This window comes from Danio aesculapii, chromosome 19, assembly GCF_903798145.1.
Source record: "Danio aesculapii chromosome 19, fDanAes4.1, whole genome shotgun sequence".
NCBI classification, from domain to species: Eukaryota; Metazoa; Chordata; class Actinopteri; order Cypriniformes; family Danionidae; genus Danio; species Danio aesculapii.
In genome coordinates, this window is record NC_079453.1 from 46,430,409 (window position 1) to 46,458,224 (window position 27,816).

General features: G+C 35.9%; 1 protein-coding gene across 3 annotated transcripts; it reads left to right on the plus strand.

Annotated features, from left to right (window-relative positions):
- Positions 1-27,758, plus strand: LOC130246484 (protein naked cuticle homolog 2-like). Of its 3 annotated transcripts, XM_056479462.1 has the most exons (11): positions 1-97; positions 173-199; positions 290-342; positions 6,518-6,577; positions 18,027-18,087; positions 19,797-19,909; positions 21,514-21,609; positions 22,493-22,628; positions 23,534-23,606; positions 25,830-25,957; positions 26,619-27,758. In XM_056479462.1, the coding sequence occupies exons 1-11, from the start codon at positions 73-75 to the stop codon at positions 27,053-27,055; spliced, it is 1,209 nt and encodes a 402-aa protein (XP_056335437.1). In that variant the 5' UTR covers positions 1-72; the 3' UTR covers positions 27,056-27,758. The 3 variants fall into 3 exon arrangements, with proteins under 3 accessions (XP_056335437.1, XP_056335439.1, XP_056335438.1); XM_056479464.1 differs by lacking the exon at positions 21,514-21,609; XM_056479463.1 differs by lacking the exon at positions 6,518-6,577.
- The last annotated feature ends 58 nt before the right edge of the window (positions 27,759-27,816 follow it).

Consider the following 27,816-nt stretch of genomic DNA (forward strand, 5'->3'; position numbering starts at 1 on the left):
TATCCAGGACCATGGTATCGAAGATGTTCTTGAAATGTTCGCTCTTTAGTTTATCCAATAGGAAGAATCAACATGGGAAAGCTGCAATCAAAACCTGGTAAGATACTTTGCCTTTCATGTCAGACAGTATCAATACACTTTAATCTAATTCTCGTTTTTACTTCGCTTCTAGCTTGTAAACGGAGAGAAAACCCTGAAGGTAAGGTGTTGCATAGCTTTACTGAACTTATTACTTCTGCCATGTGACTTTAATTACAGAGGTATTAAAATGGTTTTGTTTTTGCAATAGGAGATGCTTTTAAGGAGATTGACTGTAGTGGTGAATCGGACAGAAACAAGCAGGTAAAGTCACTTTTGTTTCAATACAATTCATCGGTCACACTTTACAATAAGGTTAATTATTAGTTAATGTATTCAGTAACGTGAACTATGAATAAACAAAACTAGCATTTATTATCCATAGTTCAACATTTACTAATGCATTATTAACATCCAAATTCATGCTTATTAACATTGGGTAATGCACTATGAGTTAACATGAACTAACAACTGTATTTTACGTTAACTAACATGATCAAATACTGTAATAAATGTATTATTCATTGTTTGTTCGTGTTAGTAAATGCATTAACTAATACAAACTAATTGTAAAGTGGTATAAATGTATCTTTGCATATGTAAAGATAACAAAGAAGTTCATTTTTAATGTCTAGGACTAATCACCTTTTTGTGACTGTATATACCAGATGTAAACCTATGAAGTAGTCAATGGGTTGATCATAGCCTTTCAGTGGTAACAAACTATTATGATGTATTACTAACATTATTAAAGATTAAATAGGCAGTTTTACAGTAGATAAATGTATAGTTGTTGTCATTGTGGTGTACAAAAATTGATTTCACTTTACAAAATGTTGAACAAAATATGATTAAAACAACGAACAGCATTTATTACTGTATTTATTCATGTTTGTTAAGGTTAGTTATTGGAAATGCATTTGGTCGTTCTTAGATAGTAACTCACAGTGCATGTTAACAAGGGTAAATTTAGATTTTAATAAGTTAAAGTTGAACGATGATCATTAAATGCTGTACGAGATTGTTCTTGGTTATTACATAAACAAATCTAACCGTATTGTAAAGTGTGACGAAGAAATTAAGAATACTTTTTACCATAAACAGGTTAATGTTGCAAAATCGTGGTTGATTTATGGTTCAGTAGTTTTACTAAAATAAACAGTGTTCATATATTGGCTTCTATTTGTAGTAAAAGCTGTGGTAAATATTCTTAAGAGTGTTGATATATTTTTATTTTCATTATTATCTTTATATTCTTTTATTTATTTGATATATGTATATATATATATATATATATATATATATATATATATATATATATTACAGCACAAAAAAATAAAGGGAACACTTAAACAACACAATTTAACTCAAAGTGTTCCCTTTATTTTTTGAGCAGTATATTTATAAGGATATAAAATATCCATAAATGAACAATTTTCCATATATTGTGATTGGTGTTTTTATTATTATTATTTAATTATACTTTTTAATTGCATTGTGGGACCTTGATCTTTCCTCCAACAGCTTTGGATGTTGAAAAGTTAGAAAAAGTGACTTTTAGTGACATTTGGGATAGTTTAAAGTGATATATTGTCTGGTTTGATGTTGTAAATTATGAAACAACACCTGATAATAAACTGCCAGTACTTTTTACAGACGTCAGTCATTTTACAGATGTAATTCTTTATATATTATTATTTATTGCACAATACATTGTCTCAAACTACTAAAACCTTAGTAATAGTAACTTTGTTAAAATGCACGGTTGAATTTTCTTTATCAAAAGGTGGTAGAGCAGAGATCAACATCCCATAATGCAATTCACAACCGTAAATAAACAGTTTTGCAGTGTGCTTAACATTTTATATTGTCAATACCTGCTTTTTAAAAGGATGTTGCTAAAAAAATCTTACATTTATGTAGATAATCTTACATAAATCCACATTATGTAACTGGTACATTAGCTTATCTTTGTTTGAAGGCGTGATTTACAATAGATTAATTAATATAATGTATAAGCTGTAAGTGTTGCTGTTCTGATTGATGTTTGATTCTCTGGGAACTTAATATGTGCATTGCATATTTAAAACTGAAATGAAAAAAGTATTAATGTTAGTCAGCAGAAAAGTCTTCAACATTTCCATATTTACAGAACAATCTCTCTTATGAAATGGTGTTGGGTCTCTTCTAGGCATGGGCTGGTATAAGATTCCGACAGTATGATAAGCTTGGATAAAAATATCACAGTATTGTGATTACTTCTCAAAAATATGTTCTTTTAATACATGTCTGGGTAAAAAAAACCAAAGTTTTTCTCCACTGAACAATATACAGTCACTGGCCACTTTATTAGGTACACCTGTCCAGCTCCTTGTTAACGCAAATTTCTAATCAGCCAATCACATGGCAGCAACTCAATGCATTTAGGCATGTAGACATGGTCAAGACGATCTGCTGCAGTTCAAACCGAGCATCAGAATGGGAAGAAAGGGGATTTCAGGCTGGTATGAGTATTTCAGAAACTGCTGATCTACTGTGATTTACTGGTTTTACAGAGAATGGTCTGAAAAAGAGAAAATATCCAGTGAGTGGCAGTTCTATGGGTGCAAATGTCTTGTTGATGCTTTGTATCAACAGTTCAGGCTGGTGGTGTAATGGTGTGGGGGATATTTTCCTGGCACACTTTGGGCCCATTTGTACCAATTGAGCATCGTGTCAACAGCTTACCTGAGTATTGTTGCTGACCATGACCATCCCTTTATGACTAAACTGTTCTCATCTTCTGATGGCTACTTCCAGCAGGATAACGTGCCATGCCATAAAATGTGAATCATCTCAAACTGGTTTCTTGAACATGACAATGAGTTCATGTACTCAATGGCCTCCACAGTCACCAGAACTTAATCCAATAGAGCACCTATGGGATGTGGTGGAATGGGAGATTCGCATCATAGATGTGCAGCCGAGAAATCTGCAGCAACCTGTGTGATGCTATCATGTCAATATGGACTAAAATCTCTGAGGAATATTTAGAGTACCTTGTTTAATCTATGCCATGAAGGATTAAAGCAGTTCTGAAGACAAAAGGGGGTCCAAACTCGATACCAGTAAGGTGTACCTAATGACTAGTAAGTGTAGGCTAAAGGTGTACCTAAAGTGGCCGTTGAGTGTACATTGTCATTAGTGTCAAAAACACATTTTTAACATGTTTTAACATCTTTTTTTCTTGGATATAAAGTGAAGCCACGGCACTGTTCAGGTCTATAGCACCTTTGGATATTGGTGAAATAAGTGATCTGTTTTCAATGTTTCCTGAATCATGGGCTAAATAACTAAAAGAAAAAGCTACAAAACAAAACAAACTTGAATATACTGTTGGAACACTATAAGAGAAAATTTTAGTGATTTTAAAACTTTGACTTTTCCAAACCGCGGTAAACCTTGAAACCAGTTATCATCCCATGCCTATAGTCTTCTCCCTGTCTTTGCTTTTCTCTGGTTTTCTTGGAGCCTTCTTCACTGTGTGAAATGCATATGGCCGACAGCCAGAACAGCAGGGTCTTTGAGCGCAGCCCCCCACCACACATCTGCTATTGGTTTTGAAAACAGAGGGAGGCTGTGATGGGAAAAATAGTTGTAGGAGGGATAAAGGAGGTGTGTTTGTGGGAGGAGAGCTGTGAATGGAGATGAGCAGATATACGCTGAAGCTCTTTGATTGCTCTTTATGTGTGTCAAATGTCTAATTCGGTGGTCAGGGTTGGTGATTAGCATTGAGAAACGTTGAAAACCTTTTTCAATCTTCTGTGAACACAACAGAGGATATTTGAAAAATGTCAGAAACCTGCAACCATTGACTTCCATAATATTTCACACTATGGAAGACAACGGCTACACATTTCCAGCTTTCTTCAAATTATCCTCTTTTGTAGACAGAAGGAAGAAACTCATAAAGGTTTGAAACCATTTGAGGGTGAACAAATAGTGAGTAAATGTTCATTTTTGAGTGAACCATCCCTTTAAATGTCAAAAGAACAGTCCAGAGTCAGTCAATCTGTTACTCTGCAACTTATTTTCACACCCTTTTTACTGATGTTTCTGTGTTAGGGTTTTACTGATTCAACACATTTTGAGTGTTATAAATAAGCAGAGGTAATAATACTTAATAAGATAATTAAATAAAACATAACTGTCAGTGTCACAGCATGCGCTCTATTCTATATATACACACACACACACACACACACACACACACACATGCACTCCCTTCCTTACATCCTTTGAAGTTTAATAGAGAATAAAAGGGTGAAAGAAAGTATTGATGAGAACAGAGACTCCTTTGACTAAGAGCTTTCAGTGTCCCTGACTTTGACCCGCGGCATGAAAGGAACAGCGTCTTAATTAGACAACAACTGTACATACAGTCGAAGTCAGAATTATTAGCCTCCCTGTATGCTTTTTCCCCAATTTCTGTTCAACGAATGAAGATTTTTTTTAAACACATTTCTAAACAATAGTTTTAATAACTCATTTCTATAACAGATTTATTTTAGCTTAGCTCTGATCAGTGGCGGAGTTAGGAACTTTTTAAAGGCAGGGGCCAAGGTGGGGCCACTGTTTTACAGAGGGGGGGCCAAGTTCTTCAATGCTATTTGTTTTTCCTACTATCTAAGTCAATGGTTACAGTTTTCAGCTTTCTTCAAAATATCTTCTTTTGTTTGCACAGAAGAAAGAAAACTGGAGTGAGTAAATTGGAGTAATTTTTCATTTTGGGTGAACTACCCCTTTAACAAACAAATCTTCAGTTCACTGAAAGTTTTAGCATAAACTGAAGTGTGGATATTAGTTCACCAAATTAAAATAACTCTTAATAACCTTTAAAATAACTTAACTCTGTATTCTGAATTCTATCACTGGCTGTGAAGATGTTCAAGTGTGTCAAGTCCTAACCTGACGCACAGCTTCATTGTGGTAAATGTCATGCACGATGCAGCTATTTTAAAAAGTGGATTTTTTTAGATGGGATGTTTGTCTAGATAACAGATATCAGGTCACGTTCTGTAAATGATGTCCATCTCATTGTTTTTGTAACCTTTTATAGAGATAAACAAAGCCACAAGTAATTTTAAAAGTGTGAAAGTGTCCATGTTGCATCGTAAATGACAGCAATGAAGCCGTCTGTACATTTCACTATCAATTTGTGGAAAAACAACACCTTGTAACTCTGATCAACGAATGACATGTTTAGTCGACTCGCATATGATTATCAATTTTAGCTGTTTTTTTTTTCATTTTATTTTTTTAGGGCTTTTTTCACCTTTTATTGTATAGGACAGTATAGAGTATGACACTAAAGCATGGGGAGCAGAGAGAGGGGAAGGATCGGCATAGGACCGCGAGGTGGGAATCGAACTCGGGTCGCTGCGAGCACGCTTGCATCGTGTCGACGCATTAACCACTACACCACTGACGCCGACTTAGCCCCATTTTAAAAACCAAACCACGCTAAACAGCATTGTAACAATTTAATGTTGATGACGTGCAACAACGTTAATCAAATGGTAAACGCAAAGACTGCAATCTGGAGCTCCTTCACAGAAATCGACACTTGTAAACACTTGCTCCATCGGACTCGTGGCTCTCAGCACCGCCCACACTCACTACCAAGCCGTTCACAGAGCTTGCGCTTTGTGTCAGTGCGACATGTAGTTACATTTTTTGAGGTCAGCGTCAGCCACAGCGAGGACTATGCGACCGCACGCAGGCTGTGCCGGAGCATACGTGTGCGCTTGACGCAGAAGTATAAGTTACGCCCAGTGGATTGCCCTTTCAAGCACAACCTAGTACTGGGAAACACCCATACACACTCTTATTCCACACACACACTCATACACTACGGCCAATTCTAGTTCATTCACATTCACCCTATAGCGCATTTGTTTGTACTGTGGGGGAAACCCACACCAACAACATGCAAACTCCACGCAGAAATGCCAACTGGTCCAGCTGGGACTCGAACCAGCAACCTTCTTGCTAACCACTGAGCCACCGTGCCATCCAAATTTGTGTTTTTTAATATTAATTATATTGCAAAACCCAGAGAGCAGTATATAATATTAAATCATATAATATTTCAGAATGTACTTTCCCGTATCCCAACATTTATTAAGCAGAAATAACATTTACAGTCAGTTCTAATATAAAATTCAATACTTTATGCAAAAATAAATAAAAAAGAAGAGTAAATACATTTAAATTGACCAAAGTGCATGTGTATATTAGATTGCTTTAGAGTTTACTCCAAAAACCCTGAAGGATAAAGTCAATCGCGTGAAGGATTCACATTTTACGCTAATGCTGTTAGATATTCTAGCACCATGAGGCAGGATTGTACTCCTCATCTGACTGATTATCAGACCGCATGTCTTTCTCTCTCTCTCAGCATGTAATAAGGGGTTCATCCAGGCCTTTGGTAACAGGAGGGGAGAGAAAACAAAGCCAGGTACTGTTGTGAAGCTCAGGCACTGCAGCAAATGCTTTTCTTACTTAGAGTTTTTGTCTCATTTCCAAGTACAAATATCTAAAAATACTGAAATCAAAAAAATTTTCTAGACTTGCAAAAAAATGGTTAAGTTTTTCAGAAATAGTCCAAATTAAGGAGTTAAGTAAGCTAAATGATCTCTGCCTGTGGGTAAGTAAAACAATCTCTCTTTTAGTTTGAAATACGTTTAATTTTTAATTTACTACACTCAGCTTAACTCATTTATTTTATATTATTTTATTTAAAGTATTACTTTATATTCTTTTATTATTGTATATATTTTTATATTTTTATTATTTTTTTATTACATTTTTATTTATTTTATTTGATATTTTTTATATTATTTTATTTATATTTATATATTTAATTTATTTTTAGTTGAATTCAATTTAATATTATTTTTAAATTTTTTTTATAAAATTAAATTGATATTATTTTATTTGATATTATTTAAATTTAATAACTTTTTAATTAAATTTTATATATATATTTATACATATATACATTTTATTTATTTATTATATATTTATTTATTTTAATTATTTTTCCGCTTTTTTTCTTTTCCTGATGCATAAACCTTTTTATTCAAGATTTATTCAAGAGCTCATTGAGATGAGGCTCAAACTAATTGTGAACACCTGAAATGTCTGCGTGTATATACACACTGCCACGTAAGCAGAGTTGAAGAATCATTACACTGATGAAAGCTCACATCCGAAACGTTTGTTTTTCTTTTCTCCTGTTATCCTTTTTGATAAATCAGGTGAGTGCAGACTGCTTTGTTACTTGTCAATTGCAAAAAAAAAAAGCCCACATCACCACAAGAAATGCTTTTCTTACTCAGAGCTTTTGTCTCGTTTCTTGTCCAGATTTGGTTTTCAAGAAACATTGAGCCAAAATTAAGTACGTTTTTCCTTAAAACAAGCTAAATTATCTGCAAGTGAGGGTAATAGTAGTAGCATCGTTCTGGTTTTCAGTTTGTTGTAAGTTTATTTTACTTAACCCTAATGCAGATTGTTTAGCTTGTTTTAAGGAAAAACTCACTGGTAATACTTTAAAATAAGGTAGTATTAGTTCATTTGGACTTTTACTCGTCTAGAAACTGCTTCTTGATATTATTTTTAGATATTTGGATGAGAAATGAGACAAAAATTTTTAAGCCAAGAAAAGCATTTTCACTGGAGTCAGGGCTAAGGGCCGTCTGACACCCGGATAAAGCCCTCTGAGCTTGAAATCTGAGCCCAGATCAAAGGGCCTGAAGCCGGCCAGAGCGTGGCTGAGACTCTGCCATCATGATGACAGAAATCACTGGCAGACTCTGATAGATCACTCATCCACTAACACAGCCTTTGTTCTTCAGCCTGCTGTCAGACGGCAGGTTCTGCATGACGCAGAGAGATTGCTCGCACAGTTGGATGTGTTTTGCTTGCAAAAGATGTGATTAGTAGAGGGAGGAAAGGTTATGCATTTATAGATGCGCAAAGATTGATTTCTGGAAAGTATTATAAACCTTTAAAGGGCACCTATGATGCAAAATCTACTTTTTTTGTGGTCAATTTTTATTGAACAGTTGGAAATAATCTAGCATGCATTGTTACAAGAATAGCAAACTACATTTTCTGTTGATACCCCACCCACCCCTAGCGAAAATAAACAAAAAGGAAACAATATCAGAGCCAAAACAAGAAAACAGAGAATAATGATAATAAATAAATAAATAAATAAAAGAGAAAAAAAAGGAGATAAGTTACAATACATATAAATAAATAACTAAAGTAAATAAATAAGTTTGCCTCTGCATTTAACTTCTTACAAGAACACTTTTAACAAAGGTAGATACACTGGACGTTTACACATGGGGTAAATAAAATGAAGAAAAAAAATCACAATAGCATATCTTTTATCTTAATTATTGCACATATCCATGATGGTAATAGTTTTTGTAGAAGCGCCACAGACAGTTCCATATTTGCAATGTCCAAGAACATTTACTTCCAGTGTTTCCGGTCCAGGGAAGCTGCCAACGTAAAGCTAACATTTTTTTTTTAGCTGCTTTTAGAGCGGAAAATAGTAATTATTATCTGAAATAAAGAAAAGTCAAAGGAGGAATCATCATTTAAAAGAAAATAGGTCTGATTCCAGTATATATCCTTCAAGGTCAGTGACACATTTGCCAAAAGTTATTCACTTCAGGACTATCCCAACACATATTTTTGTATGAGTGGTGTAGTCGGGGCTATACGCACGTATACTCAGTATGCCTACTTTTGTACACTAGCTGTTTGGGTATTACAACTTCTGAGGATCAATAATTGCATATACCCTCGGTATACTCACTTGTTTTTGCTTATTAGACGTGCCTAATTTACGTGTATTCGCGCATCCCCTTTAACGGTATACCAAATGTTATTTTTAATTCTCATCTTAATTTGTTGTTTTTCGAAGTCAACTGAATGAATGATGATCTGTCTCACTGACACGCTCAGGTAAAATTATATATTATATTATTTAATTTAATTTTATTTACTTTTATTATTATTTATATTATTTTATTATTTTGTATTAAAATTTTAGTTATTTATTTTTATTTTTATATAATTTATTTATTTTTATATTTATTTTAGTTTAATTTATTTTTAATTTAATTTAATATTATTTACATTTTTTTAATTAAATTAAATTTTATATTACTTTTAAATAATAGTAAATAGTATAGTAAATTATTATTTAATTTACTTTTTAATTGAATTTTATATATTATATATATATTATATATATATATATATATATATATATATATATTTAATTAATTTTAATATTTAATATTAAAGCTAACATTTTTTTAGCTGCTGTTAGAGCAGAAAATAATAATTATTATCTGAAATAAAGAAAAGTCAAAGGAGGAATCATCATTTAAAGTAAATATGTCTGATTCCAGTTCATCCTTCAAGGTCAGTGACACATTGCCAAAAGTTATCCACTTCAGGACAATCCCAAAAAAATGTTTGTATCAGTGGTGTAGTCGGGGCTATACGCACATATACTCAGTATGCCTACTTTTTTCCACTAGCTGTTTGGGTATTACAACTTCTGAGGATCAATAATTGCGTATACCCCTCGGTATACTCACTTGTTTTGCTTATTAGACGTGCCTAATTGACGTGTATTCGCATCCCCTTTAACTGTATACCAAATGTTATTTTTTAATTCTATCTTAATTTGTTGCAATTAGTGGCATTCGTGAGTTTTTCGAAGTCAACTGAATGATGTCTCGCCTAAAGCGTTCAGGTAAAATTATGAAACAGCATGGGCGGGTTGGGTGGGTAATAGTACACCACATTTTTTGTTTAGGACTACACCACTGGTTTGTATGTACCTATGACATTCTCTGAGCAGAAATTACAATTGGGAGATGATGTTAGTTTCATTAAATGACGTTTACAGGAGTAAGGTAAACTCTATGGCGATATCAACTTTTGTAAGTTGTTTGGACAGAACTGTGTGTAGTTATAGTGTGTCCACAGTCATACTGGAGTTATAAAAACACAAGTCCTTTTTTTATTTACTGACATTAAACTAGGACCCACTGTAATGTGATGGAGTAGGGTGTGTTTTTTCTCCCACTCACCGATGTTGATTAAGTTTATTAATTTAAATGACCCAGCTAAGGCAATCTCCATTTAATGATTCATCTGATCCAGTCGGAGCCAATTTCCAGTTAAGGACTCACTGATTTAGATGATTAGGTCAGAACAAGTCTCCAGTTAAGGATTCACTGATTCAAGTGATCCAGTCAGAGCAAGTCTCTGTTTAATGACTCAGTGAGCGCGTTTAGATGGACACCAATAATCAGATTTTAATATGATTAAGACAACACTCTGATTAAGAGTCTACCATGTAAACAGAGATTTTCGACTAATTTAATCTGATTAAGGTCATAATCAAGCTAAGCAGAAATCAGAATAAGATATGGTGAGTATGCCAATTTTAGTGGCATTATTAAAGTGCAGTACACACATGTAAACACCGCAATCAAAATATTACCACCGTGTAGGATTTTCGATGCATTTTGCGACAGGATAGTCTATACCAGGAGTCCTCAAACTCAAATTGGCGGGGGTCATATCAGTGACTGACAGTTTATTGGAGAGGTGTTTTAACACTCAAACACAAGAAAAAAGTGAACACCGGATTGATGCACTCTTGTCAATTGACATTCTTCACCAGAGTACCAAAGCTCTTCCGTTTTCTTTTTTTTTTTTTGTTGTACATATTGAAGGGGTAGTTTTAAATTGCTATGAAATTACTACTATTTAATAATAGGCATAATAATAATTATTATGTCCCGATCGATTGTTGCTTCATCAAAAGTTTAACAGATAGCGTAAGACAGCAGAATAGAGTTTGGGTAACTTTGTTGACTTTACTGGCAATAGTTCTTCTCAATATCTCGTAAAATTTTTGACGTCAGTTGAAGTCAAATGAAGGGCCGCAAATGGCCCGCGGGCTGAGATATATCCAACTGCAGACCCGCAAACCACACACGTTTCAGGCACACACAATCTAGCACCACACGTCTAGGCAAACCATATATGGTAACTAACTAACTCCTTTAGAGCATTATCGCCACCTGTTGAATTTCACAAATATGATTTCCCATTTCAGTCATTATATCATTATTATATCGTAACGATCATTTTAACATCTTTGCAGTTTCTGAACTTAATTATGTAAATAAAAATAATTAGTCAAACACGTGATTTTATTCACATGTCCACATACACAAAGAAAACATAATAGACAGTCTAATTGTACGATTAAGTGTAATAAACTAATTTAGGATCTTAATATTATCATACTTAGCTTTGTTGTAAATATAAAAGCAAACAATAATGTGTCACATTAAAATGAATACTATAGTTAATTATTTTAAACAATATAGTTATAAACTGATTATCTTAACTGATTATAAACTACTATATTTAGCTAAACTGTAGCAACTGTTAGTTTTATATATATATATATATATATATATATATATATATATATATATATATATATATATATATATATATATATTTTTTATTTAAATTAATTATTAACAGTTTATTTGTTTGTATTGCTAATTTAATTGCAACTATAATTACAACAAATTAGCAGTACTTTATGGTTCAAAAACAATATTTTGCTTACTATAAATTACTATAGTATTTAATTTGGGAATTGGGAAATCAATAATAAAAAGTTATTAGAGAATTAAGCAAATAAATACTATTAAATCGCTTGAGTAAAATATTAATATATGCTATACATACATATATATATTTTTATTACATATAAAGATGTATTATTGCCTATATTAACTTGCTATCATTTCCTTCATTATAAATGAATTCATTATATAAATTAAACCTGTCCAATTTAGATCGTTCAGCAAGGCCAGCAAACGAGTATCTGCTATATTGACTCATATATTGTCAGATAAAAATGACTGATCATCTATGATGACTGATAGAAAACTGTTCTGTCTATTATATTGAATGGCGATCGGAAACAATGCTCCCCATTCGCCCATCTCGATCGCAAAATTTGTGAAATGATAAACATTGTTTATATTGTGTGCAATATTTATTAACAGTATATATAAAATAGATTGATGACGATGTCCGAGAAGACGTTAATAACATTAACATCCATCGTAACCATATATGGTTTGCCTACATCGTGTGTGCCTGAAATGTGTGTGGTTCTGCGGGCCTGCAGCTGGATATTATTGCCCAGCCTGGCAGTTTGAAACCCCTGGTCTATACACACACGGCTGTTTGACACTATTCTCTGTACCTACCGAGTCAGTGAAGGACCACAGACACCTGCATCACGAAATGCTGAGGGTTTTTTCCCCATACGGCGTGTTGTAAAATTCCATTAAAACTACACTCCTCCAGCAGTTCATATTCACTTCCAATTTCTCGTTTGTCACGGGGGCATGCAATTAAATGTTCCTGAATGAAAGTGAAAGTGCCAAACTGCAGTTAAAGTCGACAAATTAAAAACGAAACACCTGAAATTACATGAAAATCCAGAGGAAATGTGGATAGTGCGATGACGCGATGACGTTAATCGAATTATGTGCTATAACATGTAAAACGAGATCATGAAAGGAACATTCAAAAAGCAACTCATGTAAACACCTTAGTCTTATTATTGTCTTATTCAAATTAACACATTGATTCGATTACTGATGTCCATGTAAACGTAGTGAATGATTCAGCTGATTCAGTCAGAATGAGTCTGCAGTTAACGATTCATTGATTCACCTGATCCAGTCAGAGCGAGTTTCCTCTTAATGATTCACTGAATCAAATGATCCTGTCAGAACGAGTCCTGAATTAATGATTCGCTGATTCATAAGATTACAGCAAATATCTAGTTAACGTTTTTCTGATTTGCAAGTTTTTAAAGATACAGTGCAGATTTTTTCAGCATGTGATTTAATTTTCTCGCAAATGAAACATACATTGATGAACAGTTTAAAAAGTACACTGAATAAATATTTTGTACTTTTAATGCAGAAAAAGATAAGGAGTGCATCTGATATTTTCCTGAAGCACATGTGCAGTGGTGTTTCATGCTGGAATAACAGGGACAGAGTGGAGTCAGGAAGGATTGCAGATGATGTTAAGCTGTTTTGTCATGGAGTTTAATTCACTTCCTCCCTCTGAAACCAGCACTGCGATGTGTCTGGAAACAATTGAGTTTAAGACCACAGGAGTGCAAAGAATGAACTAAACTAACCCCCCCCCCCCATCCCCCCCCCCCCCCCCCGTTCCTGCTGAATTCATTACGGGGGCCGCTTTTCCAGCTCAAAAACAGGTTTTCTACACAAATTATATACAATCTGACTTAGAAATGCAAAGGATCATAGATCATGCATGTTGATCTATCATTTTACAGATGTTGATCCTCTTAAGCAAGGGTGTAACTTTGGTTGGAGAAGTGAGGGGTGGACAAAAAAATGGGGGTAAATGTTTTCGATTTAAATCCCATTTCCTGCATTTCATTCCTTTAGGCCAGGGGTGTCCACACTCGGTCCTGGAGGGCCGGTGTCCTGAAGAGTTTAGCTTTAACCCTAATTAAACAAACCTGGGCTAGCTAATCAACCTCTTAGTATACTAGAAACTTCCAGGCAGGTGTGTTGAAGCAAGTTGGAGCTAAAGTCAGCAGGACACCGGCCCTCCAGGACCGACTTTGGACACCCCTGCATTAGGGTCTATGGTGATGATACAGAATCCAGGAAATAATTAGGTTGTTTAAACAAACATTAATTTCATTCTAACCTAACATTTAGGTAATGTGTCCGACCCATGCTCATTATAGATACATACCGCTGTACACATTTATGGAGATCACGAAATAAGTCCCAGGAGCTATGTTTTTTTACAGGTTTTGTTTTCGCGAATCCACCAGTGGCTGCTGTGTACGCTTTTTCTGATCTTAAATTTCTTCCGGAAGTGCCATTCTCGCCTGCTGTTCTCACGTAAATCCACCTGAGGCCGCTGTCGACTGACTGAATGACCGACTGACTGACCAATCGACTGACCCACCCTCCTCCTTCCCTAAACCCAACCCTCCTCCTTCCCTAAGCCCACCCACTTCCCTAAACTCAACCAATAGTGTTTTTAAAAGCAATCCAGAAAAAGGAAAGTCCTCGCCTTTTTTTTTTACTACGTTTTTATATCTTACCACATTCTCACCCTGTTATTTACATGTTTATTTTATTTTTTTGTCTTTTGTCTTACCTGCTTTCTGGAACCGTTCTTCACCAGACTCAAACCCGTCGTTGCGGTCAACTCCTCTATGCGTCTCAAGTCTGCAGCAAATGCAAACTGGTAACAGTGGAAAAGCTGTCCACATGGAGGTAAGCGGTCAGCTTGTAGCGCGAAAAGAAACAGAAACCGTTGGCGGCATCATACCAGCGTTCGTTTTAAAGACGAAATGCAGTCGTACGTATCTCTGGCTACATAATTCGTGATCTCCAGAAATGTATACGGGGGTACGTTTTCACAGTGAGCTTGTGTTGAATGTGTCATTCAATCATTTCAAAACACTTGTCTTTTAGCATAATCTAGATATCCTATACGGATTTTATGGTACACGTCTGTTCTTAGGGTGCACTCACACTATGCTATCTGAACCGTGCCCAGGCATGTTTTCCAGTGTGAGTGCACTGAAGCGGGCTCAGGTGTGGTTCAGTTAACCGGTCCTGGCCCATTTGGAAGAGGTGTGCCAGAGCGCGGTTCGGTTGGGCTTTGGCGCAGTACGCTTGTATTGTGAGTGCAAAATGAGCCTGAGCCTGAAACTGAAGACGCAACGTCACTTTTAAGCGATTGTTTAATATAGATTTATTAATTATTCTTAATTTACAATTAGTGAACTGTCATAGTTTATTAAAGATACAAACCCTCCGCTGCACCTTCAGCAAACCTCCTAATACCTGCAGCACGATGACTTTATGATAATATATGAGCATCAAATGTTGTGGATCTTTTCTGCAAAATGTTTTACTCTGTCACTGCATCCCAAACGACTATAGAGTGGAGGAACTATGACGTCACCTTGTAGGCTAATCGGCTGCTAGCATAAAACTGGTTCCCTTGATAAAATCCCCATAGGATTTTCCCATAGGCTTTTCGAAGATTGCAAATAATAAGCTCTTTATTATAAACAAATATTTTGGATAGTTTTTTACCTGGGAAATACATTTTGTTTTGCTTTACGGTTGTTGTAAAAGTTTTGAAACTGTATAAATGTGCCTACATAGTATTATTATCAGACATATTTAAATAAGTGTATCGCTCGCATGCACACAGCCCACTTACCTTAGTAACAGACGACTGCAAGTTCCATCATGGACACAGAACAACATTCAATATTCTTTTTTTGTCACGAAGTACATTGAAAAGCAGCCCATACAGTCACATCTGCTAACATTTTGAGCAGTGTAAATATTGCAGTTATGATGGAGTTAAATGTGTTCGGATGAACAAAAAACCGAGGAAAAATCCTTTGATCACGTTAAAATGACGTTAATATGTACGTATTTCTCACACGTTTATTTACACGTTTGCATTACTGAGAGCAGGAAAGAGACAGGCTGCACTGGTGAGCAGTCTCTTCATTATATCGTTCAATTAAAATAAATGATCAACAAATGAATCTGTTTTGACAGTCTTTACAAGTGAAGGCATTATCTACACACAATATAAATTCCCAATTAGAAAAATACTACAAACTATAATATACTATTCATGAAAATACTTAAAGGGCACCTATTGTGAAAAATCGACTTTTCAAGCTGTTTGGACAGACATGTGTGTAGGTATAGTGTATAGACCGTCATATTGGGGTGAAATAAACACACCCAGTCCTTTTTTTTTTCAATTTAACAACATAAAAACGGTGGACCAATTGGAGTAGTTTTCAGATCGACCGCAACTTGACGTAGGAGTGGGGTCCCCCCACCCTCAATATTGATTGACAGCTGTGCGTATTAACATGTCCCGGTAGTCACGTGTATAATCATATCAACAAGACCAGACGTGCACAAAGCAACTGGGAATAAAAGGTCTGTTCAGTTCGCTAGGATCATCAATCATCATCAAATGTGATCAACAGTGAGTTTCACAAGTTTAACATGTTTTAAAACGGAGCATGTGTGTAATGAAGTACAGCGATTTACTTCAGCTTTACTTCATCAGCACAGCCGCGTGTCAGAACAATTATGTGGACGTTAAATCAGGTTTATTTTGTACATTAACATAACAGATATGCATACAGCAGTGGAGATTTACCTGTATCCTGTCACATTTGCGTGCATAAAGAGTGCAAAGCTAAACGCGCTCTGTCTCTCTCTCTGTCTGTCTGTGTGTGTGCGTGTGTGCGCTGTGTATCTGTGTGTGTGCGTGAACTTTGTAACGACATTGTGTGTGACTCGTCTATGCAACTGCACAACAAATACTCATTGGTAAAGTTCTTACTGTAGTATTTCTCACAAACGCTACATGAGATCTGCTTCCTTTAAGTCTGTCTGTTGTCTGACGCAGCCGAGGGAGGAGATTAAGGCATGCAGAAAAGCGCGTAGAAACGATAGGCGGGGAGGACTAGCCTTAAAGGAGCAGTACTACAAAACCGCCCCCTAGTGCAAAAATGTATCAAATGGAATCTTGCAAAAGGTATAATGAAAAATCTGATGGGTGTTTTGAGCTGAAACTTTACAGACACATTCTGGAGACGCAAAACACTTATATTAAATCTGAAAAAGGGGTAACCTAGGTGCCCTTTAAATAACAAACAAATCCAAATGGCCAACACAAGCGATCTGCGCTCCAGACGAGATCAGCTCGATAGCGTATAATGTCTCCGACACCGCCTGTAGTCCCATTTAGCAACTTAATAGCAACTGTCCTTTTAAAGAAGCGTAACCGATTTAAAAACTCAAGAGTGTGATGTAACTGATGTGTTTTAAGTCGTAGAGTAAAACGTGAAAGTATCCTGAGTTTGTGTCAGCCACGAACCTTATTTAAACGATTTAACTGAAATCCCATTGAAAAAACCCATTGACTTTGGGACGAGGGAACCAGAACTGCTAAAATGCTAACTCGCTTCCGGGTTTTTGCACACAAATTGATGTCATAGTTCCTCCACTCTACAACGATATAACTAAAGCAATGTCCGCTGTGCTGAGAGAGAGCGCTTCTCTTCCTGTTAAACTGAATAGTCGCATCATTGATGATAAAGTGTGCTCAAGCTTGAAAGGCAAAATGCAGTATTAGTGCAGGCCGTCAGGGGAGAGGAGAGGGAGAGAAGCACGCTTCGGCACAGTTCAAGGCAACTGTACCTAGTGTGAGTACAGCCTTAGACAGCGTGGCTGAAAGAAGTGGACACTGTCCAGATAATATATGTAAACCCGTCTTTGATTAGATGGTGGACACTCTGAGCCATATTCTTCCACATGCATCCCAAAGAATCAGACATCAACACCGTCAATCTCCTCAAATGCAAATAAAGCTTTGGATTTTTTTTGATTGTCTGCTCATTAGAACTTTCACTTAAGCCTATTTAACTTTGTTTATTTTAGTGCTTGGACATGAATGCATGCACACGCAGAAGAGTTAATCATAAACTAGTTATAGTAATGACAATAGCTAAAACATAGTTAAAACAATCATAAAAATATCACAAACGGGATTTCGAGAAGTGTCCCCAGTGGAAATGATGTCCCTGTTCTAAAGACAATAGCATTAGCTGTTATCCAGTGTAGTCTAATTCTAACACTCTTCACTGCACACAATAGCTGTTATCTTTGGATGTGCAGTGTTTAAATGATCTGCTTTTGCCTCTTTAACTCAAGGACCTGTGTGCTAGAGAAGCAGAAGAGGATCGTCTGTCAGATCATTACTGTTCCCTGCAGGGTAAGTCCAGCGCTGAGACCAAACTCACTCACAAACAGCTCCTTTGTCTATTAAACATATACAGACTAATCCAGTCATTTATTACAATAAATGCAACCTTATACCCTTAAAGGATTGCTTTTTGGTTCCACTTACATTAAGTGGCCTTAACTAATATGTACTTACACTGAAATTAATCATTCGTTGCAATGTACTCATTGTATAAATACATGTTTTTGTATTGTTCTTATGATCTATTAAATACCTGCATGGAAATACATCTGTACTTAATTTCTGTAACTACGTTTATAATTACGCTGTTGACCATCCCTTACACATTAACCCACCCTGAAATCTACCCAGGGGCGATTTTAGGATTTTCATTGTAGGGGGGCTCAGCTACTGAGGTAAAAAAAAAAAAATAATAATAAATGTGTATATATATATATATATATATATATATATATATATATATATATATATATATATATATATATATATATATATATATATATATATATATATATAAATGTAATATTAAGCTCTCTCTCTCTCTATATATATATATACATATTATATCTTAATATATGTAATATTAAGCTATATATATATATATATATGTATATATATATATATATATATATATATATATATATATAGCTTAATATTACATTTATAACTTGTAATTTAATAGTAAGAAATTAATAAAAGTTAAAATGTTTAATATGGTAGGGTTGTATGCTAAACTAGCAGTATTCCACTGTACTGCAGAAACAGGGATAGCCATTTGAGTTCTGAATGTAAAAAGCACTCTCTATATTTAAGTGCATTTTGTGTTTCCATGTATTGAATAAATAAAACTGCCACTTTTCTATTATACAGCAAATTTAAATATATATATCTTTAAACCTACAGGCTAGTTCAAATATTTCATGATCTGAATCACAATAATAAATACCCCCCCTCCAAAAAATAGGCCTAGCAATGCCCATGAATCTACCCATACCCCCAAGCCTGACCCGTATCCCACCTCAAGTGTTCTGGAATACATTATGAACACACTAAGTGCATTGTATTTACATCTTGCTGCAAGTACATAGTAGTTAAGGACACTTAATATGAAGTATTAAGTGGCTTTAACACCTATCACACTTGAGTGTGAGTAAATAGTGAGGAAAGTTTTATCTTTGGGTGAACTATTCCTTTAAAAAAACTAATCCTCAACACATTCAAGACTCTTTCCTTCAGTTGAACATTAAAGCTTTTTTAGCTGAACGTGTGGTCGTTGGTTCAGTGCTTACTAATATCACAGAAAAAGTCAAAAATAAATACATACAGGCAACACAAAATTAATACCTATGGCTTTTGGTGATATCTTAAGGAAGTGAATTGTTTGGTCTATTCAAGAAAATCTACATTATTTACACGTTTTTCTGCAATCTGATTCCTTTAGACCTTAAACAAATATCTGATTTGCTTGTTGTGGATTAAAGGTGGTAATGCTACAATTAATGCTCAGTTTCTAACACAGACTGATCATTTCACTTCATAAGACCTTTATAAGACTTCAAGTTTGATTGCATTGAATCATAAATGAAAATAAATTAATTAAATATAAAAATATTCAGTGTTGACATTAAATTACTGATATTAAACGTTTTGATGGTTTGAAAATGAAAAAGCTGTTTTTGTAAGATTTTTAACATTAATATTACTGTATTTTTCTTTAGTAACGCTGCCACCACAGAGATTATTGGAGACTTCTCAATCTTTTCTTTCTTGTCCTGAAACTGGGCGGCAGCATCAACACAAAGACTCAGTGAAGAGAAGTGGGAAGACTGATGTAAGTGTTTTAAAGTCACAAAATTGTATTCTAGACTGTAAATATCAGGCTCGACTTTACTTATTAATTAGATTCTAAAGCTAGGATTTTGCAGGATTTTCTTTTTATTTAATTTTTTTTACCATACCAATACTATAATATGTTTGTAGATATTTCAGTAACATGCTAACATTCTTGTTTATCTGAAAAACAATGCTGAAGTATGATATTCTGCTTTCAAAATTTGATTTATGTGCCAGAACGACTGTCTTTGTTTTGTTTATTTTAACCAGCCCACTGCCAGTTTAGCCAATCATATTTCAGCACCAGCGTTACCTTGGTGGGAACTTGCATATTTCATTCATTCATTCAGAGAGGCTCTCAAAGCATGTGTCTGTGACCAAAATGCGACCTCCGTTGGATAGTAGATTGAGAGTTCCACATGAAGTTATTAATTAGCAAATGATATAAATGTTACAAACGTAAACATTAGATGAGCAGGTTACATTGTAACCCCGTGTCCTAACAACACGCTACGTGACGAGATTTGCTGTGATTAGAAATTGGGCTGTTTGCACCAGACGAAACATGACAGAAATTGAAATACAGCCATAAAGAAGCACAGAATATGCACTCACTCACGAAATGGTAAGGTTTATAATCTAATTGATACATATTAAACCTCTTTAAGATTATTAAATATACATGCTGAATCACTGATATGTGTTGGCTTGCTCTGAGTCAGTTCTAAAGTTCATTTTCCAGATCTGAGGTGAACTATCTGCTGCTGCTTTCAGTATATGGCAATAAATGTGATGTGAAATGGCATTCAAACTCACATTATTAGCATTTAACACTGAATAAAGTACATGAGGTGTACCTGAGGTGATCATTGTCAGTTTTCTGTTGTTCAGCTGTAAGAGATAAAAGCCGTTTCTAAAATATAAATTCGAGGTGTTGGTTAGAATAAAAACTCCTTTTAATACGGAGAATATTCCCTCTATCGCGTGCCGTTGCTTTTATATAGAACACAATTTAAATCAGCCTTTAGTCTCGATATCAAACTCCCTCCTGTTGGTCCTCAATCTGGCAACTTGCACTTGCGTTTGTTTTGATCCAGGAATGCAATACCTAGTTCAACCACTGGGTGTCTAACTTACATACTGCACCTTTGTCTTAATTTCTCACCAGTTTGTTCGACACATTAAACTTGTGAAATATTTATAACATTTAGTAAAACATTTTTTAACATTACTTCAATTTATTTCTTTTTTTTCTGTGAAGCAATGCTACATTTTCAGCATCTTTGCTCTGGTCTTTAGTGTCACATGGTCCATAAGAAATCATTCTCACTACTCAAGAATTGTTTTTTTTAATTATAAATAGAATAAAAATGCATTCTAGAAAACATTACATGTTGTATTATTGGTTAAATAAAAAGTTAAAAAAAGCTGAATTTATTTAGTAACATTTAAAATTTCTTTTCTATTGAATGCCTCAGTTAAATAAAAGTATGAAATAAAAATAGATAATTTTGAGTAATGATTTTACCTGTGTGCATTGTGTTCTTGAGTTAAACCATGATAGTAAATGCTTTCTCTTCATTCTTGCTCTGTCGACATTAGGAAAAGGAGTGTAATGGGTCCGTCTCGGATGAAAATCAGCAAGAGTGGATGATTACACTGTACGATTTGGACAACAATGGGAAAATAAATAGAGAGGTAATTGACAGAGGATATAGAGTTGACAGAGGATACAGAGGAGTTATCCTCAGTATTGACAGAGTATATAGAGTTGAAGGCAAAAATGATTAGCCCTGAAATATTTATTCTTTTTCAAATATTTCCCAAACGATGTTTAACAGAGCAAGGAATTTTTCACAGTATTTCCTATAATATTTTTTCTTCTAGAGAAAGTCTTATTTGTTTTGTTTTTAAATTTTTTCAAATCATTTTCAGGTCAATATTATTAGCCTCCTTAACTAATATTTCTTTTCAGTTGTCTACAGAACAAACCACTGTTATAAAATGACTTGCCTAATTACCCTAACTTGCCTAATTAACCTAGTTAAGCCTTTAAAGTGCACTTTAAGCTGAAAGATAACTACAAAAATACTATGTACTGTCATCATGGCAAAGACATAAGAAATCAGTTATTAGAAATTAGTTTAAATATTGCTGGTTCGAGCCTCGGCTGGGTTTCCTCTGGGTGCTCCGGTTTCCCCTACGGTCCAAAGACATGCGCTATAGGTAAATTGGTTAAGCTAAATTGTCTGTAGTGTATGTATGTAAATGAGTGTGTATGGATGTTTCCCAGTGATGGGTTGCAGCTGGAAAACATCCTCTGCGTAAAACATGTGCTGGATAAATTGGCGGTTCATTCCGCTGTGGCGACCCCAGAGTAATAAAGGGACTAAGCCTAGAAGAAAATGAATTATGTTTGATAAAAAATAATATATAATATTAAAAGTATGATGTTTTGAGAAATACAGCACTCAGGAAACATTTTTAAAAGAATTCAAGGTTTGTAGGAGGGCTAATAAATTTGACATCAACTATATAAGCATAAACACAACATCGAGATGTTGATTTTTCTTTATTGCAGAATAAATTGAGCTTGATGCAGACGATCTGTGAGCTGGTTGAAGCTTCAGTCAAACAGCTGGTGCTCAGCAATGGCACAACCCTGCGTGTCAAGCTGAGCGTCACTCCACTGACCAGCAGAAAGACATACAGGAAAGGTGAGCATTAAAGAGCAACTATTATGCAAAAATCACTGTCATAAGGGGTTTAAACACAGTTGTGCGGCAGCAGTGTGTGAATATAACCAGTCTCTAATGGGAAAAATGTATTAGTTGTATTTTTTATAATCACACTTGATAAAAACAGTCTGCAGAAACACTTTGATTGACATTCTCCCTTTGTACGTGTCATCAGAGTGGGAAAGCCCCGCCCATTAGTGATGATCTCTGCCTCATTAGCATAAACAGCCCTGAGTGAGAAGCAGCCGTCCGTCCGCCACTAGAGTTTTCACCTGCTGAAGATTCTTTTTGACATTTTCAGTCAGGGCTGTAGCAGACATTTTAATTTTGGGGCGGACGGCTGTACGAGATCATACGTTCATATAATTATTAATCACCTGTTTCTAAATGGTCTGTCTCTAAAAGTGGGGGGGACAGATCCCCCCTGTCCCCCCCGGTTGCTACGCCCGTTTTCAGTTATTCACAGAGATAACGTTAGTCCTGTTTTGAATCTGCCGCTATACTGACACACATGCATTTGTCTCCGCCCTCTTCTGAAAAGAGCACAATCTCATTTGAATTTAAAGCGACAGTCACCAAAACTGCACAATTAGGATCAAAGCCTAAAAGGGGGCAGTTTCAAAGAGTTATAAAACATTACTTGTGGGTTTTTTTGAGCAGAAACTTCACACACACACACACACACACACACACACTCTCTCTAGAGACATCAAGAGACTTATTTTACATCTTGTAAAATGGAGCATAATAGGTCACGCTTAAACTAAAACACAGAGCACAAATGGCCACATCTGTTAAGTGGAGGAGGTGTTTGATCTCTCCACTGAAATAATCATTATATCACGCATTCTTACTGACTTGATTTTTCTTTTGTCCACCGTGAGATGCTGGGATTTCTCTGAATGAGCGGGATCAGGTGGACGAGGCAGTACACCATGCAGAGAATACGCAAATCAGGTCAGTTTTTATTCTTCAGTCATAAGTGGGAAGATTTTATGACAGAACTTGAATTATTTGCACAGTGAAATAAAATGGCGAATAATTATGATGTTTGGGGCGGCACGGTGGCTCAGTCGTTAGCACTGTCACCTCACAGCAAGAAGGTCGCTGGTTCGAGTCCCAGCTGGGCCAGTTGGCATTTTTGTGTGGAGTTTGCATGTTCTCCCCGTGTTGACGTGGATTTCCTCCGGGTGCTCCGGTTTCTCACACAGTCCAAACACATGCGCTATTAATTGAATAAACTAAATTTGCCGTAGTGTATGAGTGTGTGTGAATCTGAGAGTGTATGAGTGTTTCTCAGTACTGGGTTGTGGCTGGAAGGGCATCTGCTGCATAAAACATATGCCGGAATAGTTGGAGGTTCATTCCGCTGTGGCGACCCCTAATAAATGAATGAATGAATGAATAATTATAATGTTATATATATTATTTTATATAACTATTAATATATTTATTTTATTTTTCAGTATTTTTATATGTGAGTCTTGTCTTATGTTGCACAGATATATTTGTGGAAGTAACATTAAAAATATTTACATTGTTATAAAACAGAGGTGTCCAAACTTGGTCCTGGAGGGCCAGTGTCCTGCTGAGTTTAGCTCCAACTTGCTTCAACACACCTGCCAGGAAGTTTCTAGTATATGTAGTAAGAGCTTGATTGGCTGCTTCAGGTGTGTTTGATTAGGGTTGGAGCTAAACTCTCCAGGACACCGGGTTTGGACACCCCTGTTATAAAAAGTGTTTTATTTTGGTGAAAATCATTTGAATATTAATTAAAGATCATGTTTCATCAAGACATTTTGTGAAGGTTCCACTGTTAATATATAAAAACAAATTCTTTGATTAGTAATGTGTATTGCTGAGAACTTTTGACAACTTTAAAGGTGACTTACTCAGTATTTACTTGTTAGGAACCCTCAAGACTCCAGATTTTCAAATAGTTGCAGTTCCAGCAAATATTATATAAATTGAGATAAGACATGATTCAACGTTTTCCAAAATGTATTTGTATTAAACTAATTTCATTTATAATATTATAAAATGTATGATAAACAGCTAGTGTCACTTTATTATTATTTATTGACTATTTTAGAATTCATTCATTCATTCATTCATTCATTTATTCATCACACACACACACACGCACACGCACACGCACACGCACACACACACACACACACACACACACACACACACACACACACACACACACACACACAAATAATAGCATAATTACTTCTAGAATTATGCCTGTACTGACTTTATAAATGTTTCAATTGCAAAAAGCGAACTCCACAAAACATTTCTTTTATAACCACAAGGAGGCGCTGCACACCACACATTTAATTTCACTGATTTTGATCATATTTGATCATGATTTTGCATCAATGTGCATTTTCCTTCGGCTTAGTCTCTTTATTCATAAGGGTCGGGTTTAGTTTTAGTTATTGCAGCACTTGAAGTTAAACATACGTTTTTCAGTTATGTGTCAAGGCCACATATTTCTGTGTAACATTTGCTGTGTAAAAAAAGCTTCAAATAGCTGTCCGCAGAATAATTTCACAAAATTCATTCATTTATTAATTTTCCTTTAACATAATTCCTTATTTATCAGGCGTCGCCACAGCGGAATGAACCACTAATTTAACAAAATATACAGTAAAAATGTAAACTGCTGTAATTAAAAAATATATCAAAATAAAAAATGTGGTCGGTGCGGTGGTGCAGTGGGTAGCACTGTTGCTTCACGGCAAGAAGGTCACTGGTTTGAGCCTTGGCTGGGTCAGTTGGCATTTCTGTGTGGAGTTTGCATGTTCTCCCTGTGTTCGCATGGGTTTTCTCCGGGTGCTCTGGTTTCCCCCACAAGTCCAAACACATGCAATATAGGTGAATTGGGTAAGCTAAATTGGCCGTAGTGTATGCGTGCGAATGAGTGTGTATGGATGTTTCCCAGTGATGCGTTGCGGCTGGAAGGTCATCCGCTGCGTAAAGCATATGCTGGATAAGTTGGCGGTTCATTCCGCTGTGGTGGCCCCTGATTAATAAAGGGACTAATAAAATAAACTAAATGAATGATAATTCTGGAATATTTTTGATGAAATATTTGATCAAAAAGTATCAGCACTTTAACCAACAATATTAATACAATATGACCATAATGATATGATGTTCTTCTGTCAGAGTACTGGGCTCAGATGTTCAGTTGAGCGCTCCAGAGCGGAAGCACTACTCTGTAGATGAAAACACAGAACGCAGGAACCACTATCTGGATTTGGCTGGAATTGAGAACTACACTTCTCGATTCGAAGGTAAAAGCTTGACCTTCATCCTTTACATTTTGCTAAATATTTTTCAGATTGAGTTGCATTTGTAGTGTTTTGCTGCCACCATTTCACAGTTCTGAAACTGTTCACATTCACATACATGAGCGATGTTAACATTTATCATTTATAATATGTAATTAATAGTTACATCTGTACAATCTGTGGATGCACTTTATACAGTTGACAATCGAAAAAATAGTGCTTAAGGGGGCTAATAGATCATTTCAGTGTGGTCATATATCGTTATGAAACTATTTCATAACTGTAACAAGAGTCAATTCAATCGTAACTTAAAGTTAAAACAGCTATCATAATTTTATTTATCAATATATGGCGTTTTTTGCATTCTCAGAAGCTATAGCAATTGGGACAAGGACCATTGTTTTTGTTTACATCCCTCTAAATGCTCTATAATATTGACCTTAAAATGGTTTAAAAAAAAATTAAAAACTACTTTTATTCTAGCTGAAATAAACCAAGTGAGACTTTATCCAGAAGAAAAAATATTATAGGAATTACTGTGAAAAATTCCTTGCTCTGTTAATCATCGTTTACCAAATATTGAATAAATTCTTCAACTTTTCGACGTTTGACTTCAGCGGTATATTCCATCTTGCATGTATTTTTTCAACTCTCATTACTCCAGAAACATCTGCAGAGGAGCCTCCACAGGACGTCCCATCATCCCGTGTCCATCATCGCCGCTCTCAACCTGAGACCTCCATCCCTGTGGAGTCCTCTGGGAAATCCATCCCTTTTCTCCGGTCTCTCCGCAGCCGCAGCAAATCTGTGGGTTACACCACAGCTACAAACAAACCCAGCAAACTCCACGGGCATCACCCCATAACCTGGTGCCATCCGTCCCAACAGCAACAGCACCCTCTGCTGCACAGCTCCAGCAAACGCATGCGTGCCCGAACCCGAGAAACTACATCACCGTCCAGAAACCCCCAGGATAGAGATTCACACTGCAGGACGGCTCTTCATCCTGCAGGCGTCATTCCCGTTCCTCAAAGACATGAACACCATCACCATCATGAGCATCACCATCATCACCACCATCATCATTACCACCCGGCGTAAGCCTGACCGAACCACACACTCTCATTAGCAGCGTTATAATATGCTGGCGTTTCATCAACCATATACACTCAGATCAATCATTACTGCACCAAAAGGGCTGAACCACTTTTTTGTTGCATAAATTTGTCAGTGTTTTGTAACTATGCGAAAGGCTCAGTGGTTAGGACTTTCACCTCACAGCAAGCAGGTCGCTGGTTTGAGTCCCTTCTGGGTCAGTTGGCATTTCTGTGTGGAGTTTGCATGTTCTCCCTGTGTTGGTGTGGGTTTCCTCCGGGTGCTCCGGTTTCCCACACCGTCCAAACACATGCGCTATAGGGGAATTGAATAAACTAATTTGGTTAGTGTATGAGTGATTGTGTATGGGTGTTTCCCAGTACTGGGTTGCAGCTGGAAGGCCATCCGCTGTGTAAAACATATGCTGGATAGGTTGGCGGTTCATTGCGCTGTGGCGACCCCTGATAAATAAAGAGACTAAGCTAAAGGAAAATGCACATGAAGGTATGATCTAAATCAGTGAAATTAAATGTGTGGTGTGCAGCGCCTCCTTGTGGTTATAAAAGAAATGTTTTGTGGAGTTTGCTTTTTGCGATTGGAACATTTATCAAGTCAGTACAGGCATAATTCTAGAAATAATTATGCTAATATTTGTGTGTGTGTGTGTGTGTGTGTGTGTGTGTGTGTGTGTGTGTGTGTGTGTGTGTGCGTGCGTGCGTGCGTGCGTGCGTGCGTGCGTGCGTGCGTGCGTGCGTGCGTGCGTGCGT

Excerpts from the sequence above, each read along its gene's own strand:
- LOC130246484 (XM_056479462.1), top strand. The coding sequence starts at position 73 with ATGGGAAAGCTGCAATCAAAACCTG. Across the intron at positions 23,607-25,829 it reads GCAGAGAATACGCAAATCAG|AGTACTGGGCTCAGATGTTC; the intron begins GTCAGTTTTTAT and ends TTCTTCTGTCAG. Across the intron at positions 25,958-26,618 it reads CTACACTTCTCGATTCGAAG|AAACATCTGCAGAGGAGCCT; the intron begins GTAAAAGCTTGA and ends TCATTACTCCAG.